General features: G+C 39.5%; 6 protein-coding genes across 10 annotated transcripts; 4 read left to right on the forward strand and 2 right to left on the reverse strand.

The window, feature by feature from the left end:
* Nucleotides 1-685: 685 nt before the first annotated feature.
* On the reverse strand, nucleotides 686-1942 carry LOC120001353 (transcription repressor OFP3). The gene has a single exon (XM_038849628.1). The coding sequence runs from the start codon at nucleotides 1907-1909 to the stop codon at nucleotides 869-871; it is 1041 nt and encodes a 346-aa protein (XP_038705556.1). The 5' UTR covers nucleotides 1910-1942; the 3' UTR covers nucleotides 686-868.
* Nucleotides 1943-2235: 293 nt separating this feature from the next.
* LOC120001354 (transcription repressor OFP17) lies at nucleotides 2236-3790 on the forward strand. The gene is made up of 2 exons (XM_038849629.1): nucleotides 2236-2350; nucleotides 3006-3790. Exon 2 carries the CDS (start codon nucleotides 3178-3180, stop codon nucleotides 3523-3525), a length of 348 nt encoding a protein of 115 aa, XP_038705557.1. The 5' UTR covers nucleotides 2236-2350; nucleotides 3006-3177; the 3' UTR covers nucleotides 3526-3790.
* Nucleotides 3352-6268, reverse strand: LOC120001352 (protein GRAVITROPIC IN THE LIGHT 1). 3 transcript variants are annotated; one of them, XR_005468838.1, is made up of 3 exons: nucleotides 5903-6268; nucleotides 3833-5376; nucleotides 3352-3490 (listed from the first exon to the last, which is right to left on the reverse strand). XR_005468838.1 is itself a non-coding variant. In XM_038849627.1 (2 exons), the coding sequence occupies exon 1, from the start codon at nucleotides 5371-5373 to the stop codon at nucleotides 4039-4041; it is 1335 nt and encodes a 444-aa protein (XP_038705555.1). In that variant the 5' UTR covers nucleotides 5374-6268; the 3' UTR covers nucleotides 3354-3490; nucleotides 4006-4038. The 3 variants fall into 3 exon arrangements, 1 of the variants encoding a protein (XP_038705555.1); XR_005468837.1 differs by having other exon boundaries at nucleotides 3833-3919; nucleotides 4006-6268; XM_038849627.1 differs by having other exon boundaries at nucleotides 3354-3490; nucleotides 4006-6268.
* Nucleotides 6269-7889: 1621 nt separating this feature from the next.
* Nucleotides 7890-9604, forward strand: LOC120002302 (CBL-interacting serine/threonine-protein kinase 11). Its single transcript, XM_038851010.1, has one exon. The coding sequence runs from the start codon at nucleotides 8050-8052 to the stop codon at nucleotides 9292-9294; it is 1245 nt and encodes a 414-aa protein (XP_038706938.1). The 5' UTR covers nucleotides 7890-8049; the 3' UTR covers nucleotides 9295-9604.
* Nucleotides 9605-10744: 1140 nt separating this feature from the next.
* LOC120002061 lies at nucleotides 10745-13011 on the forward strand. 3 transcript variants are annotated; one of them, XM_038850632.1, is made up of 3 exons: nucleotides 10745-11059; nucleotides 11145-11258; nucleotides 12285-12709. In XM_038850632.1, exons 1-2 carry the CDS (start codon nucleotides 10772-10774, stop codon nucleotides 11253-11255), a joined length of 399 nt encoding a protein of 132 aa, XP_038706560.1. In that variant the 5' UTR covers nucleotides 10745-10771; the 3' UTR covers nucleotides 11256-11258; nucleotides 12285-12709. The 3 variants fall into 3 exon arrangements, with proteins under 3 accessions (XP_038706560.1, XP_038706558.1, XP_038706557.1); XM_038850630.1 differs by lacking the exon at nucleotides 12285-12709 and adding an exon at nucleotides 12745-13011 and having other exon boundaries at nucleotides 10746-11059; XM_038850629.1 differs by lacking the exon at nucleotides 12285-12709 and having other exon boundaries at nucleotides 10748-11059; nucleotides 11145-11465.
* Nucleotides 13012-13592: 581 nt separating this feature from the next.
* On the forward strand, nucleotides 13593-16128 carry LOC120002060. The gene is made up of 4 exons (XM_038850628.1): nucleotides 13593-13915; nucleotides 14261-14399; nucleotides 14809-14942; nucleotides 15039-16128. The coding sequence occupies exons 1-4, from the start codon at nucleotides 13740-13742 to the stop codon at nucleotides 15790-15792; spliced, it is 1203 nt and encodes a 400-aa protein (XP_038706556.1). The 5' UTR covers nucleotides 13593-13739; the 3' UTR covers nucleotides 15793-16128.
* The last annotated feature ends 701 nt before the right edge of the window (nucleotides 16129-16829 follow it).

Genomic DNA, 16829 nt, shown 5'->3' on the forward strand with positions numbered 1-16829 from the left:
AAAAACTTGTATGTAGATGAAGGGAGGTTGGGACATTTTTAACTCCTCCCGTCTGTACCAGTGTATGTATGAGAGAAACAACTCCTGACAAAATATTTTTCCTTGCTTTCCCTTGACGAATTATCCTGATAATATAAGCCTGGTTGAGGCCCAAGACGAACTTAAATCAAATCAAACAATCAATCAATCTGGCTTACCTGCCATTCCCTTGTATGATGTTACTTTCATTTCCCTGGTCTCTCATATTATTTTCTTCTTTTTCTTTCCAAGTGAACATTACTTGTTATTTCTCACTTTACGGACTCTCTCTGTTTTTTTTTTGTTTTTTGATAGATTTACAGACTCCGTTTGACATGTCCGTAGCCACTACATGATATACATATATGTATTAGTTCAGTTGTCCATATATATCCACTGCGTCTGCATGGGGATGGGTCGTCCATTACTGTCTGTACGTAATACATCATGTTGCACAAGAAGATACAAATAAGTGGCAAAACGATCCATTTTTCTTCCTCATGCTTTGCTTTGCTTTGCTTTACTGTCATGTCATAAATTGCTCTCTCACACATTTCATTTTTTGAAACTTTAACCTAACTAACAATGCCTGTTTCCAAATGATTATGTTTTACTAGCAATTTTTCTCAACTACTTGGGAATAATAATAATATAATATATGCCAACTTCTTAGTTCTGATAGAATATATAATACCAAATTGAGTGAAATTACTACTAAATATTGCTCAAACTCATCAAAGTCTGGCAGTTGAAAATGCGATAAAATTTACATGATCACAAGTATATACATATATGCATTTGTACTAGTCCATAAATTAACAAATAAAAAAAAACTAAACTAGAAATAGAATTACATCATGGGAAGGTGAAGAAGGTCCGTCATTTCTAACCAGATTTCTTCAAATGCCTTGACAATAAGATGATGATACTCTTTTGAATTCAGTGAAAGGTAACAAGCAAGGAGCTCTTCCAAATGTTTTGTCGTCCGCAGATTGTTCTCCACAATCATTTCCACCATGGATTCTCTGAAGTCTCTCTGAGGATCAACTGAGGATTTTACCACAGCAAAGCTCTCTCCGAGGCTCCTACTCCTGGGGCTGGAAGATACACACACACTCTTTCTTGGAATTTTCTTCCTTGACATTTTTGGAGTATTCGATCGTAGCCTTATCCCTCCTGCTGACGACTTTCTCATCTGCAACCTAGGTTTTGGCTCGTTTTGAGCCCTGATTCTCTCTCGCTTCACCTTCTTGACAGAGAGAGACCTACTTGCTTCTAACTCTTCCATTTCGGAATCGGAAGACCTTGTTCCCGCGTTGGTGACTTGATCAAATTTTCTCGGCTTCGTCAATATTGGAGGGAGTTGTAGCTCATAAATGCTGTTGAACCCATCAAGCTTCTCAAATTTACCGGTGAAAGATTCAGTGTTATTCACGTCAATGATGATGTCAGAAGTGACTTCACACTCACAGAATGAATCAGGGGCAGCAAGCACTTGGAAGTCTGTCTCTGATACAAGTGATTCATGGTCATGGAAATCAGCCTTAAGTTCAGGAGAAGTCTCGAGAGAGGAGCTGAAATTGGAGTTGCTCCAGGTTGAGACAAGCTTAGGAGAAGGCCTGTAAATGGTTCTTCTTTTGGGTTTCTTCCTGGATGAAACTCTTGGCGGATCAGGGTAATTAGCATCCAAGGCTTTTGTGTTTATAGGTGAACGGCAAATTCTATCAGTTCTGGCTCTGGAGAAGTGGTAGGAATTTCTGGGTTGAGAAACGTGAGATGTCTGCAATGTTGAAGTTGCAGAGGATTGCTTTCTGGTCTTGCCCATGTCTTTGAGCTTGTAAAACCAGGCATTAGGAATCATATCAGAGAATCTAAACCTGTGATTCCCCATCTTATAGACCTAATAGCATGGAAGCTAATGCCACCAGAAAAACTCAAAATTCAGCTCTCAAGATAACAGGGAATTCCATAAAAGAGAGACCAAGTTGGGTTATAAAAGGCAAGAGTTGAAGAAGGTTCACTTGGGGGAAGAAAGAAAGGTTCAGCATTAAAGCGGCAAAAGTCAGTCAAGAATGTCTGTCACACTTGCTTTCTATATTAACAGAAGCACCAATTTACCAAAGAAACAAAATAGGTTTAACCATGGGTTGCCCATCTCCTACTTTCAAGAAGAAAACCATATTACAGGTCAGCACTCGATAGCCATGGGTTAAAAACACACTATACCTCCTGGATTTCATCAACGGATAATACTTTGTTGCTGGTGCTTTAAGGATTGTCAAGACATCGTTTGGGACCCTGCCACACTTTGTTTAGCTAAAGCAGTTTACAGGTAATGATTGTTTTAAGCAACAATTGTATCGACACCCATTTCATTTGTCTGCCATATTATATTTCACGCTCTATTAAAATCATGATCATGATATTCTGCTTTGCCTTTTCGAGTGTTCGATACACAATTGACCCACACCACTCCACTACAGTGCTCTGTCCTGTCCTCCCAATCATACCCACCCTGCACTCTCAACAACAACATTACAAAATTTTCGTTTTCCACCACCCTGACAACTCCTAGCGACCAAATATTTCACAGGACAAATAGTCGAACACCTTCTGGACCGATTCATTTCAAAAGGGCTTTGGCCATTTTTGGGAACATCTCAAGGCCCAGAAGCCCAACAGTTCAACACCTTCTGGATCGATTCATTATCTGATAACCATGGTGGCTTCCCACTAAACCCCGACTACAAGACGTGAACCCCTTTATCATCAACCTAACTTCAAAACAAATGCATAATTAAACCATTGAAGCTCTCCACTAACTCCTCTCTCCTTCTGGTACACCAAACATATATATCACCAAATTCACATCACCTCTCCCATCCAAGAAACCAGAGCAGCAGTCCCACTAACATTCCATTCCTTCAAGCACACTCCTTTTTATCTGAATCATTCGATATGAAAATGAAAGCGTTAGCTGTCTTCAGGTCCAAGCTTGTTGGTCCATGCAGAAAACTACTAAGAGTCTTCAGATTCAAATTCAAAAGACCTGTCTTTATAAGAGCTCTTCGACAAGATAAACCCAGAAAAAGAAAATTTCCAAGTACTGGGGTTACAGCATTGCTTTCTGGGTTCCAATCACTTAGGCCAACCGAAAAAATGGACAGACTTGTTGAGCTTAGGAGCCTATCGAATAAAGGACTTGAAAGGGTGCATTTTCCTTCACCTCTTACACCAGCTTACTTGAGGGCCAGCAGAGCAAGGAAGACAGAACCCTCTGGTAATGATGAGGTTGAAGATGCGTGCAGGAGTTTCGAGAACTATTTGGTCGACATGATTGTGGAAGAAGGGAAAACGAGAGACTTGATGGATGTCGAGGAGCTTCTCTATTGTTGGAAGAATCTCAGCTGCCCAGTCTTCAAGGATTTAGTTTGCAGATTCTATGGAGAGCTCTGCAAGGACTTGTTTTCACCTGCAGACAACAACGACATTGATAGTCCCAAGTGATTACCCTGGCTTTCTGCGATTCCATTACTGACAATATGATTGAATTATCAAAGAAAATAAAACTGATTGTCCAACAATAATTCACTGAACGTTTAACTGCAATTCAGTTCTACATTTTTAATGTACAGAAAAGTCGGTCACAATGCATGAAAATATAAGTAGAAAGTGTAACCTCGATTCCACAATTAACTAGGCATTAGATTCAAATAACTATTGAGATAAGATTAAAGAAGAGCAATAGCTTAATCTTTCGTAATGGATATATATTCACAGTTCAATATGAATATAACATGGTCCTTTTACTTACAAAGTACAATACAGCCAAATATTTGAAGAACATCGGGGAAGCAGATCTCTTTAAGCTTTTGAATTCTACTTCCCCATACTTTACTGGCTGCAAAATGAAAAGTCACAAAAATAAACTAGAGCTATGCATTAACATAATATGAAACAAGATGTGATCAGCTCTTGTGAAATTACCTTTTGGATAGAGAACGAAACAGGTGTTATACATTACTTCACTCCTGAAAGATAAACCCTAGCCTTCACAATCGTGCCCCCAATTTTAAATCCAGGAATTATCATAAGCCCAACCTTGGGATTCTTTTGTTGTCCTTGCCACGAAACTGCACCTTCACAATCTACCTCAGCTGGCTCCATGTATACATCTGAGAATTCACTTCCTCTGCAGACAGCAAACATTTTAGCATTGGGATCGATTGAGGCAGCAATCCCAGCTAGAACCCAAACCCACTTCACCATCCTCGCAAATATTTGATAAAATGGTGTCCTGGGATGCTTTCCACTCAGAACAAACATCCTCTGATCCAAATTCCCAAAGAATGACAATTCCATCATCGGATGAACAACTAACAGATACTTCTTTCTGCAGAAGTTGGCAAAATCCGAATCCCAATATCTAATCAGGGCATCAATGGGGTCATCAAATCTCATAATATCATCCACATTAAAAGATTTAAGTGTTAGTCCATGAAACATCCTTCGAGCAATGTAGGCTTCAAATGCATACTTCTTGTGAGACCTTTGGGCATAAACTACTCCTTCTACAATAGAATCGGCTGCTTCGTCTAGATCCCAACCAGAAGCCTTCATCAAGTTAATCAATGGCTTTCCAAAATCATGAATGGATTTTGAAGCTGCATTGAACGACTCTTCAAATGTAACAACATTCAAAACCTTAACATTCTTCTTTTCCAAACTTTCCTGTCTAAACGTATCAGACAATATAGCATTTCCCAAATCCAAATCCTGCAGTCCTTTCCCCAAACGGACAATTATATCATCTTTGGCTTTGTTCTGCGCCTTCAACTTCTCTAACAATCCCTCATTCACTTCAATTTCTTCTCGTAAACCATCCAAGCGGGAATAATCAACCTTGGGTTTTGTGCATTGCTTCTCCTTATAAGCACGTCTAATCTTGCAAATAGCCTTAAGCTTGGAAACAAACACTTCATCAGCAGCTATAATCTTTTCTGGGTTATAGGGAATGTGAGCTTGCTGAAGCTGAACATAAGCCAATTTGAGTGATGAAACAATGTCAAACAACTTGAGAATCTCTGCAACGTCAAATACGTAGCCTTTGCATTGGACTTCAGCAGGCTGCAGATGGACATGCGTGCCATCACACTCAGTCTCATCGGCTGCATCACTGCTATCCTCAACCAATGGGGCACCATTGATGTTGGGGTCCTTGTAATGACAAATATGACCAGGGTCTTCACTGCTGAAAACGCCAATAGATCTCAATTTGCAAACTTTTGCAAACCTGGATACCTTATCCGACATATTTGAGGCAGATTTTGACGGTTTAGTGGTGGAATACTCCATAGCCTAAAAAAATAAAAAACCCTAAACCGATGCAGATCTACAAGCAATAGCTTTAGTGTATTTACTAATAATAAATAAAAAAAGACTAAACGAATATTACCTACATCCCAACGGTGGGTTCAGTTTACAAGAAGTCAAGAACTACGTAACAAGTAGAACCGGGATTCATGGTAAAAAAAAAAACCCAGATTAAGGAAATAATTTGAAGGTTTTGGGTACTCGAAAAATAAAAGAAAAGGAAAGCACAAAAGCAACTAATAAATCAGTTCAAAAGAGGGGTTCACGTATCCTAGTAAATAAATAAAGTTCATTGCTTTATGCTTGGATCCTAACCCAGGCAGATAACGTCCAAAACAAGATTGAATCTTTTGCTTCAGCAACAAAAGGACTACCTAAGCTGTTACAGTAAGCTTTAACCCATAAGCTACCTGAACCGAACCAAAGATTTCTATTACAATAGGCAGAGAAGAGAAGGCCTAATTTAAGATGAACTACCAATCAAAACAAAACATTTCCAGAAGAGAAAAACCTTGGAGTTGGTGTTCCCCCGATGTGGAGCTCGAGTCAAGATGCGAGTTTGTTAGACCAAAGTCGAAATCTCAATAGATGGGTGCGGAGGGAGGGTTTGGAAGTTTGGCCTAAAGGGCGACTCGATTCGATGATATTAAAGCTAGTAATAAATGCATTGAGTGCCTGGAACTTTGAAATGGGGCCTTTGAAGTAAGAAGAAAGACAGATAGAGAGAGTTGTGGCATTGGTTTTGGAAATCGTAAGGTTTTGAGAAATAGTATTTTTGGGGAAGGGTAGACCAGCACAGCACAAAGCCAAAAGCTGGCCGGGAATCTGAGTTTGAATTTCTCTTATCAGTAGTAACTAAGGGGCCGGGCACGCGTGGTTCTTGAAGGAATCCCTAATTCCCTTAATCGAAGCCGTTCCTTTTTTACTCCTTTTTAAGTTTTATGATCGCGGTGGGCCGGAATTGGAATTGGAATTGAAGAACGGGCCAAGTTGGGGTAGGGTTGAAAATGGGCTTCCAGAATACGAATGATAACATTAATCATGTAATTGTAATTGTTGAGGCCCACTCAGGCTCAGCTGATCAAATGTTAGTTGTTAGGTTTATCGGATAAATGAAGCAGCAAGCTACGTGCGCTTTTAAGTTTTATGACAACGAAATGAAACAAAAAGAAGACTAAGATTCGCTAACAAGTTAAGTCTAGGAAGGAAAAGCAGGCTTCCATTCTTGGAATTCTAGCTAATTGATAATTTATTTTTATTTTTATTTTTATTTTTTGTAAAAAAGATAATATTAACTTTTAAAACGCTTACATATGATAAGTTAAGTATGCATCATGCATGTTCATTCGTTCACCGTGTTCTTTGGACCCAAACTATTATTAGTATCTATCAATCACAAAACGCTACAAAGGCACAGAAGATGTGGTGGGCTGGCGATGGTCGCCAAAGAAGTACTTATTAATTACTATACTTTTGTATCAATTGTTTTTGAGGGATCTCAATTCTGAAATGGTAGGTAATATTATGTATGTATTAAATTAATATGGTGCAAATATTTTTTATTTATTGATTTTATCTTTATGGGAATGGGATATAAGCTATCATGATTGTATGGTACTTGACATGACTGACTATATATGTGCTTGTAAGATGGAAGGCAACGTTCTTATCATCTTATCCGCTTATCGTGTTGTTGTGAACAATTATATATATGTGTGTGTGTATGTGTGTGGATGCGTGCTCTAGCTGTACTGTCGGGTGCCTCTTTTTTCTTTTCTTTTTTTTAAGAAGAAGAAGAATCAAAAGTTTTGAGTAGTAATAATACTTTAGAAGCAAGTTTCTGTGTGATGCCAGTTTTTCTGCTCCACGTGCGTGCAAATGCAAATGCAAGATGATCGATCGACAACGACAAGTCACAAGATGGCTGCTTTACTCGTCATTTGCAATTTTCTTTGACAAGTCATATTGCATTGCTTTAATTTCACCTTCCCACCGCGTACTTGTATTACTCTGTCTCTACTAGTTTCAAACTAGAAGATCCGAGGACTAGACCACTAAATTAACCATCAACAACCCACAAATACCCTATTTTAGGCTTTAGGGTTACCTTTTTTTATTTTAATTTTGTTGATAATTAGCATTAGTCAGCAAGTATAATTAGATTTCAAATTTAAATGCCCAGCTCCTCACATCTTATAAATAACGAGTTTATTCAATTCTAAATATTTAAGAAATTGGATTCTTTGCTAGTTTGGTTATTTTATTTTTTTTAAAATAAAAATATCTATTTAAATGCCTCCCGTGAACCCCGTCCCTTAACTATGACGATCTTGGACGGCACTGTGGGCCGGAGTGGTGGTGTAGACCCCGTCTGAACATCAAAATCAATCCAGCTCCAACACGTGTACGGTCTCCTCTCTCGTTCTTGTTTTTTTTTTAAAAAAAACAGGCTAGCTACCATTAAATAGGCATGTTGACCATTGACAAACTTACAACGCCAAAATCGCCTGTGCTATTTCCTTCTTCTTATTTATGCTCCAATTCATAAAAAGAAAATAATTCACTCTTTCTCATACCTCATACCGTAATTATTAATTCATATCCACTAGTTTTGATCGAGCCACCAGCAGTTGGTTTCGGTCTCTGGCTTCAGCATCTATGCCGGAGATCGAACATGTCCCCAATGACAACACCCTTCTCGGGAAATACGACGTTGGTAAGCTGCTAGGATGCGGAGCCTTCGCAAAGGTCTACCACGCCCGCGATGTCCGTACGGGACACAGCGTCGCCGTCAAGGTCATCAACAAGAAGAAGCTCTCCACCCCATCCCTCATCTCCAACATCAAGAGGGAGATCTCTATCATGCGCCGCTTGAACCACCCCCACATCGTCAAGCTTCACGAGGTCTTAGCCTCCAAATCCAAGATTTACTTCATCATGGATTACATCAAGGGCGGTGAATTGTTCGCCAAGGTCGCCAAGGGCCGCTTCTCCGAGGATCTCAGCCGTAAGTTTTTCCAGCAATTGATCTCCGCCGTCGGCTACTGCCACTCCCGGGGTGTTTTCCACCGCGACTTGAAGCCCGAGAATCTCCTCCTCGGCGAGAACGGGAACCTCAAGGTCTCCGATTTCGGACTCAGTGCTGTCAAGGGTCAGATCCGGCCCGACGGTCTGCTGCATACCCTATGTGGGACCCCGGCTTACGTGGCGCCGGAGATTCTAACGAAGAAGGGCTATGACGGTGCCAAGGTTGATGTTTGGTCGTGTGGGGTCATCCTCTTTGTGCTTAACGCCGGTTACCTTCCCTTCAACGACCCCAATTTGATGGCCATGTATAAGAAAATCTACAAAGGCGAGTACCGGTGCCCCAAATGGATGTCCGCGGATCTAAAGCGGTTCCTTTCTCGGCTTCTGGATACGAACCCGGAAACCCGAATCACTGTGGACGAGATTTTGAAAGATCCGTGGTTCAAAAAAGGCTTTAAGGAAATCAAGTGGTGCGAGGAGGAGGAGAAGGAGGAGCAGAAGAAAGAGCTTCACCTCAACGCCTTCGATATCATATCGTTCTCGTCGGGTTTGGACTTGTCCGGTTTGTTGGAGGAGTCGGGAAAGCCCATGGAAGACGGCGAGCGGTTCTTATCGAGCGAGAGTCCGGAGAAAGTGGTGGAGAAAGCAGAGGAATTGGCAAAGGCTGAGAATTTGCGGGTGAAGACAAGGAAAGAGTGGGGGTTGGAGATTGAGGGGCGAAATGGGAATTTGGGTATTGGTATCCAGGTTTACCGGTTAACGGAGAGTGTGGTGGTGGTGGAGGCCCGGAAGAGAGGTGAGGAGGTGGGGGTTTATTTGGAGAAGCTTAAGGCCTTTCTATCTGAGTGGAACCCAACCCAGGCAGGTTTGTGGTAACTGAATTAGCTCAAGACATTTGTCAGCCAGCCTTGAGCTTGGCTTGGAAACTGAAATTTGGTGGTGGTTCTTGACTTCTTGTTTTGTGATATAATTTGATTTTGATGCTACAGAAACTTTCTTAAAACTATAATAATAAGGGGATGGCTGCTTTTCTTTTCTTTTGTTTTGTTTTGTGTTTCTCCCAGTAACGAACGATTTATTGGGTGGTTTGTAATTTGGCAAGAAGGAATGGTTGTGAAAAACTAATGTAAATTTTAATGTTGGAATTAATTGTAATTTGTATATAGTGAAGTATGATTAGAGCATAGAAGTTGATTAATGTCCATGCTTAATTTCGGGTGGAAAAACACATAATGAAGCTAATTTGATAGGTAAGTTAAGTTTATCCCTTGCTTAATTTGTTTTGTTTTTTATTGTAATTAGTAAATGAGATGATTGGAATAATTAGAGCGGTTGGTTGGTGATATCATAATAGATCAGAGTAGTGTAAAGTGTGATGAGGAATTATCGATCCATTCAGCCAACCTCATTCGCATAAAAATGTTGTGCTTAATTATGAGGGGTTTGCGTTCCTTGTTTTGTTGGATCAGGCTCTCAGGCTCATGTAATACGTAAGATGCCGACTGATTAATATGTAATTAGGTACTATCTCATATCTGGAGTGGGACCCCCATTCCATTTATTATTGATTGATAATCAATAAAATAATAATGTAGTCACTTATTTTTTGAAGAAGAGACAAACACAAGAGGGGATAGGGGGGCTGGAATTGGGTTTAGCTGAATTGTTAATAAACAAAATAAAACAAAACAAAACAAAACCAAACTAAAGATTGCAAGAGCTCTGCTTTGTGATTACATTCATTTACCCCCCAACACATTCTCATCTCATGTGCCTGCGTGTGTGCGTGTTGCGTTTGAATGAATGAGATGTGTAGGCAGGCATTTTCTTTTTTCTTTCTTTCTTTCTACGTTACATTTTTTTTTTTTTTACTTATTCATATATGTCGGCATTCACTTCCACTCTCCACCGTCATTTCAACAAGTGGGAGGCTTATCTGTTTGCTTTGGGTTTTTATCCTATGTTAGTTTCATAGAAAAAACACAATACAATAATACATCTGCCAGCAACCCAAGTTGAAGTTAGCCCCAGTGTGGTTGTCGACAGAATTCTGCTCCTAATTCTCTCTCAAGAGTAAGTACGAAACAAAATGACCAAGTTATTAGCCTTCCATTTCTGAATGCTATTATTAACAACCAACGAAGGTGATAGCCGTACAAGTAAAGAGTGATGAAGGACAGCTGAGCAGAGCAGACGACTATATAATAATAATAATAATAGCAGGAGTATAAAAGATGAACAAGTATGTATGGTGTAAAAGCAAATATAACCAAATTTCGTCATTATCACGCTAATTCACATTATTGGCAATAACCAAATGCCGCCACTTGGGCCCACGCGCGAGTCATGAGTCATGACCCACCCAAATTACTATCGCCTCCCCTCCCCTGCACTCCAGATCTATCTCCTTTCTTTCCATCAACCTCATTCCTCCATCTCCGACCTGATAGAGGTTTCTGTGAGAGCAAGGGATATGTGTCCGCTGAGACTTATTCTCATATTTCTCTCCGCAACTCTAGCCGGCTTTTTCGTCCTTAGAAACCTCAGATCTCAACAACCCCTCAACGTCGATGATGCCATTGACAGCCCCAACAATCGCAGCGACTCCTCGTTCAATCCTCCAATTAACGGATTCTCTAAGGTGCCTTCTAGGGTTCTTCGTGTTTCTGTTTTCAATTCTTTGTATGTGCTCTCTTTCCGGGTCCTCATTGCTTTGTATTGTGCAGACTCGGTCGATTGTGGAATCGGGGTTTTGGGGTTTTGTGGATATGGCTACTGGTCGCTACCTGTGGAGGCATTTGACCTCCTCTTCATCGCCTCCCAAACGTTCCAGTTGATGGGTATCTTTTGATTTATTTAGTTTCAACATTTTTACCTTTTCGGGTTTCGGGTCTGTATATTTTGTCCGCACTGGGTACTGTGACATTAATTTCTTGTGGGGGTCTCTGTATTGAATATTGCATCAAATACCTGAAATACACGAGCTGTTGTTGTATAGATCTTGGTTATGTTGTTCAGCTTCTGATGTTGTGTCGCATGCTTATTCTGATACTGTCTGTTTTTTATTTGGATTAGCCAACTCTTGGTAGTGTTTTGATGTTCTGCCCGTCTAATCGATGATGCAGGGTTAGGAATCCTTATTAGAGTAGAATTTCCTTTAAATTGTTAGGAATCCTTATTAGAGTAGAATTTTCTTTAAATTGTAGTATTCCTTTAAATTGCAGGTCAAGTCCTTATTAGAGTAGAATTTCCTTTAAATTGCAGTATTTCCTTTAAATTAAATAAGGAGGCATAGTTGCTTCTAGGTTTTCTAATACTACTAGGATTTCATTGTAACATCTATTTAAAGGCTTGTTGCCTCAGTAATAAGCAGTCTGAAATTTTACAGCAATATTTGCGATAGGTGAGATTCCTTTACAAGCTCAATGAGAGGCTGAGAGGGGAAGGTGAGACTATCCAACCCTACCTGAGAGATTCAGGGCAAATTGGTCTAAAATTTACTAGTTTCAAACTACATTAATCGATGTCTTATATTCCATATAATTTTCAAATGGCTGCACGAAGGGTTTGCGTTGAAAGTGATTCCACATAAGGATTCAAAGGAGTAGTCGTAGTTGCTTGGGATCATGGCTTCTTGTCGGTGTTCTGTCATTAAGCAAGAAACAACGTAATGTTATCTTACCATGATTTGAGATTGTGTCACTAATGTATGCATTAGTGTTGATGGTTTAGCACCCCACTGCATGTTTGCAACCACTTGATAATTCTGATTGACGTTGCTGTTGTTTGTACTTTGTATCCCTTTTACAGATTCACTAGTATCACCTTTTGTTTGAAAGTGAACTTTCCTTCTTGGGCATTTGTAGGGAAACTCATTTAAGGCTAACTCAAAATGTGGGTTCTGCTGCTTGAGATCCACGTTTCTTCAGGCAGATGCTTTGGGATGATTTAAAGTTTTTTCCCCTTTTTCTTCCCTCTAATCCTTTCCCCAATGTCTCCTTTGTGTGCTAAGTGGTGAACTAGTATAGCATGCTATTGCAAGTAACTTGTCAAGGCTTGCTTATGTATTTATGCTGGGTATACAGTTTCTGGATAGCAAACATGAAGTTTATGGTTGGACATGGTTCAGCGTTCCATTTGAACGTTCAGGTGCTTAGGATATAGGGGTATCAAACTAGGTAGAATCGGTAGCGATGGGATGGGATGGGAATGTGAATTTCTTGGTTATACACTGGTTGCTCTGCCTCAATTCTCCTTGTTTCATTTCCTGTCATTAATCATGTCGAATCTGTTAACAATTCTGTTTATCAATTTTCTGGATAGCAGGTCATGAGTTTCTGTTGGCGTCATGCATTCATTTGCTATTGTCCGCAATGACAACAGGATTGGAGGTTATTGGAGTAACTTCTTTCTCTAATGGATTTAACTCTAGCTTTGTTTGGAAACATGGGGTTTGATGTTTCTCCTATCTGTTTGAAAAAAGAATTTTGATGACCTCTAAATGATAGTTGTCATGGAAGGATTTACTCAAAAAACCATTTTATGTTGTCATTACCCATACTTCAATTGTGGATATTTTGTTCTTTGCAAAAATCTGAACAATAAGATCATCCGTAAAGACAGTATGTTTACAATACATGATATGTCTCCTAGGGTGGTGTGATATGTTGATGTGTTAGTAGCTTCTGGTTTCTATTGCTGGAGGACTAGTGTCTAGTGGAGAAACAACAAATGTGGTGTTGTGAAGTCTGAATTTGATCGCTTGGAAGTCGGATTCCTTTGCACTTGGCACTGCGTATGTTTCAACTCCAGCAGGCAACAATGCAGATACGATTCTTTCTATTACGGAGGCAATAATCTTAATTATATATATAGATAGATAGATATCCTTTCAATATCCCATCCACTCCTCAAGGAAACTGATTTTCGTATATTCAAATGAATCAGGTCAGCTATTCCATAATTATGGATAAGTTTGAAGCTGGTTAAATTTGATTGAGTCCATTCACACTTTTTGTTTGTTTTGTCTTTTTGAACCTTGTTTATTATTTATTTAAATTTGATTGAGTCCAGCATATATATCTTCTAATTCACCCAATACTCTTAAGCCCCCCCAACCCATCTATTATCTACAATCATGGCCTATTTTCGGACTAGAAATGAAAGGGGGACAAAAAAAAAACAAGGGTGTACTTGTAAAATAATTTAACCCTCCGGGTTCAAACTCGCACAACAAAAAATATAACGACAAATTTGAAATACATATTTTGAAGAACTTTTTCGTACCCTTCATATATACCTAGTTACCTACAACGGCAATAATGTCAACGGTCGAATTGCAATCGAGAGTGACAGAGATGGGGAAAAGAGCATCGAAGAACGTAAGCTCTGTAACCCTAACTCCGGAACGAGAAGAAGAAGAGAAAGGAAAAGGATTCTTCGCCTGCTACCTACTGACTTCGCTCTGCCCTCGCTTCAAGGGTCACACCTACATCGGGTTTGCATATCTCTGCCTTTCTTCTCTTTCCTCTCTTAACTTTCAATCCCCCGAATGACCTTTGTTTGTGATTCCTAGTTCTCTCCTTTAGAAACTCCAGATTCATCGATCTTATTTTTTACCAATCTTCTTGTGCTCCCAGAATCAATTATTAGCCTTTATTTCTTCGTTCAAATCTAATGAAAAAAGATCAATTTGATTTGATAGATTTCTCTGTTCATATTTTTTATTTGACTCTCAATAGCCTTCTCAATGGGGTTTTTTTTTTTTTTTGTGTGTGTTTGGCTGGTAAGAGTTGAGGAAATCCAATGAATTTGATTATTGAAAGTATCGGCTCGATTTCAGATTTACAGTGAATCCAAGGCGCCGGATCAGGCAACATAATGGTGAGATTAGGAGTGGTGCGTGGAGGACCAAGAAGAGGCGTCCCTGGGAGATGGTTTTGTGTTTATACGGCTTCCCAACAAATGTATCCGCTCTTCAGGTCATTGTCCATTTACTCTCTTTCTTGATTGCTCAGTTGCATCAATGTTTTTATCTGGAGTAGTATTATCTGCATTGGTATTCATACTTCGGGGCAAGCATAGTGCTTGTATGATTTTTTCAGATATTTAGATTGGGAGGGTACGCATGATATTATGGAAGCTAGGTCCGCCACAATTGGTCTACGACTCTAGGAAATATGTTGCAAGTACAAGTACACATGTAGGAACCTAGACAGATCTCAAACATGTTAGTTCTCAAGAAAAAAGTGAACCCCGAATCAGATTACAACATAAACTGAGTTCATTGTTTTTTAACAATTTCAAATGCTATATCAAAGACAAATAGTTTGATGACTTGACGGCTTGGTCCTATGACATTCAAGTGTAAATTTCAATTGTAACTCGCAGTTTGAATGGGCCTGGCAGCACCCAACCGAATCGCTTGCTGTGCGGCAGGCTGCCGCAACTTTTAAATCTTTTTCTGGAGTTGCCAATAAGATTAAACTTGCGTACACAATGCTCAACCTTCCAGCTTGGCAGAGGTATGGTCTTATAATACATGCAACTATTAGGACCTGATTAAATTGTAATGACTTGTTAGTCAAGTACTGAATGTTGTTCTTTTTTTGTATGATTAGCTTAAACATTAGAGCGAACTATTTCTCAACAAAATACACCAGTCATTCTGCTGGTTGCCCAAGTTTGCCTGAACACATGAAGGTACATGTGTGCTCCATGGATGACCTTCCCTGCTACAGTGAAGGAAATGAGTGTGTGTCTGAAGGTGAGGATAATGAAGGTTGCTTGAATGTTGGAAATGAAGGTGATGAAGGTAGCAAGACAAGTCAGATGGCTAAGGCAAAGATGGGAAAAAGACATGCTGGCCCTGTGGATGATTCAACTGCCGATGGCAGCATAACTGCAGGGGAAACATGTGCTGATGCCACTGGTGTTGTTTCAGTATACGAGTCATGTGACGTTGACAATTCCTATTATGATAAATCTGGAATTCTTGATGAATACAGTAAAAGGGAGCCAAGGGACTCCTTTACTACAGAAGGAGATTTTGGTCACTCATTTGGTTTCATCAAATCGCTACTTACAACGGCCACTTCAGTGGTTTCTAGCTTTTCCATGCAAGAAACCGCTGTGCATGGAGATATGATCAAATTGGTCAAAGAGAGTATTATTGATTTGGATCAGCCAAGAAGACAACAATTATCAGGCAAAGAAACTCCTTATAATGACAATCAATCATTCCACAATTTTTCTTTCTCCCGTGAAGTTGAGGTAATAGATTTGTTGACGCCATCTCCAGGCTGCAGAATTAGGCCATGCAGCAAGAAAAGAAGAGTTTCAATTGTTTGTCCTGAGATTATTGATTTGACCTAGTCTCCTTGTCCCGCAACATTAGAGCTTGTTGCGCGTACAAGCAGCACCAAATAAAAGGAAGAATGTTAAACTTCACTGTCTAGTATGTGTGAAGTGGCTACACTGAAATATATTATCTTTCAGTAGAAAAATAATTCTCACCTGAGCTGATAGTGAATTGAGTACTGCATACTATCATGCTTTATTAATTGACCGGTGGGTTAAGGGTTCTGAAGTTCTCAGTCCCCTCTACTGTGTTATTTTCGCCCTTTTCTGCTTGGGTTAGAGTTTACATGTCAATAATGCTACAAGCAATTTACCTTCAAAGACTAGTATTTTTTCCACATTGTTCTGATTTGTGATCTGTCACTCTTTTCCTGAAATGTTTTGATCACGAGCGATTTGAGAATCTTTTGTGCAGAAGTTGTTTGGAACTCAAGTAAAACTAGTATAGTATAGAATTTGGTCGAGAGCTTCTTCCTTGTTATCACCAGAATCCCATAAGAAGACACTTGAGAACCTTTTTTCTAATGGAACAAGAGTATTTAAGAACAGCTGCCGCTTACTGCCCCGTTCACAGTGTTCCAGATAATGATGTCTTTGCAATGGCGACCATAATTGTAAGTAAAAATTCCTTGTTTATTTTAAATCTTGAATCACTTTTTTTGTGCAAGAAAACTTGAGCTTGACACAGTAAATTGGTTTGATTCAACTTCAAAGTCATATTTTTATAGGAAGTAACATAAGTTATACAGGTAGCAGTATTTTCAAATGCTCTTTCCATTAGACAATCAGAGTGTTCTAATGATCAATCCAGAGTTCACGGACCTGTATGCTCTTCAACGTATCTTTACAAGGAAAAAGCAGGCATCTTTGGGATTGTACAGCAAGGAATACACCTGGATACAATATGAACCACTTAACATATGGGACAATGATCATGCCAACCCTCACATAATTACCGAACAAGTGGCTTGCTCTTAGTCCAGAAAATAATCAAGAATCTCGCCTTCAAAAAGGCAGGCAGGTTGCTTGCTCTTAGTCCAGAAAATAATCAA

This window comes from Tripterygium wilfordii, chromosome 7, assembly GCF_013401445.1.
Source record: "Tripterygium wilfordii isolate XIE 37 chromosome 7, ASM1340144v1, whole genome shotgun sequence".
Classification (NCBI taxonomy): domain Eukaryota; kingdom Viridiplantae; phylum Streptophyta; class Magnoliopsida; order Celastrales; family Celastraceae; genus Tripterygium; species Tripterygium wilfordii.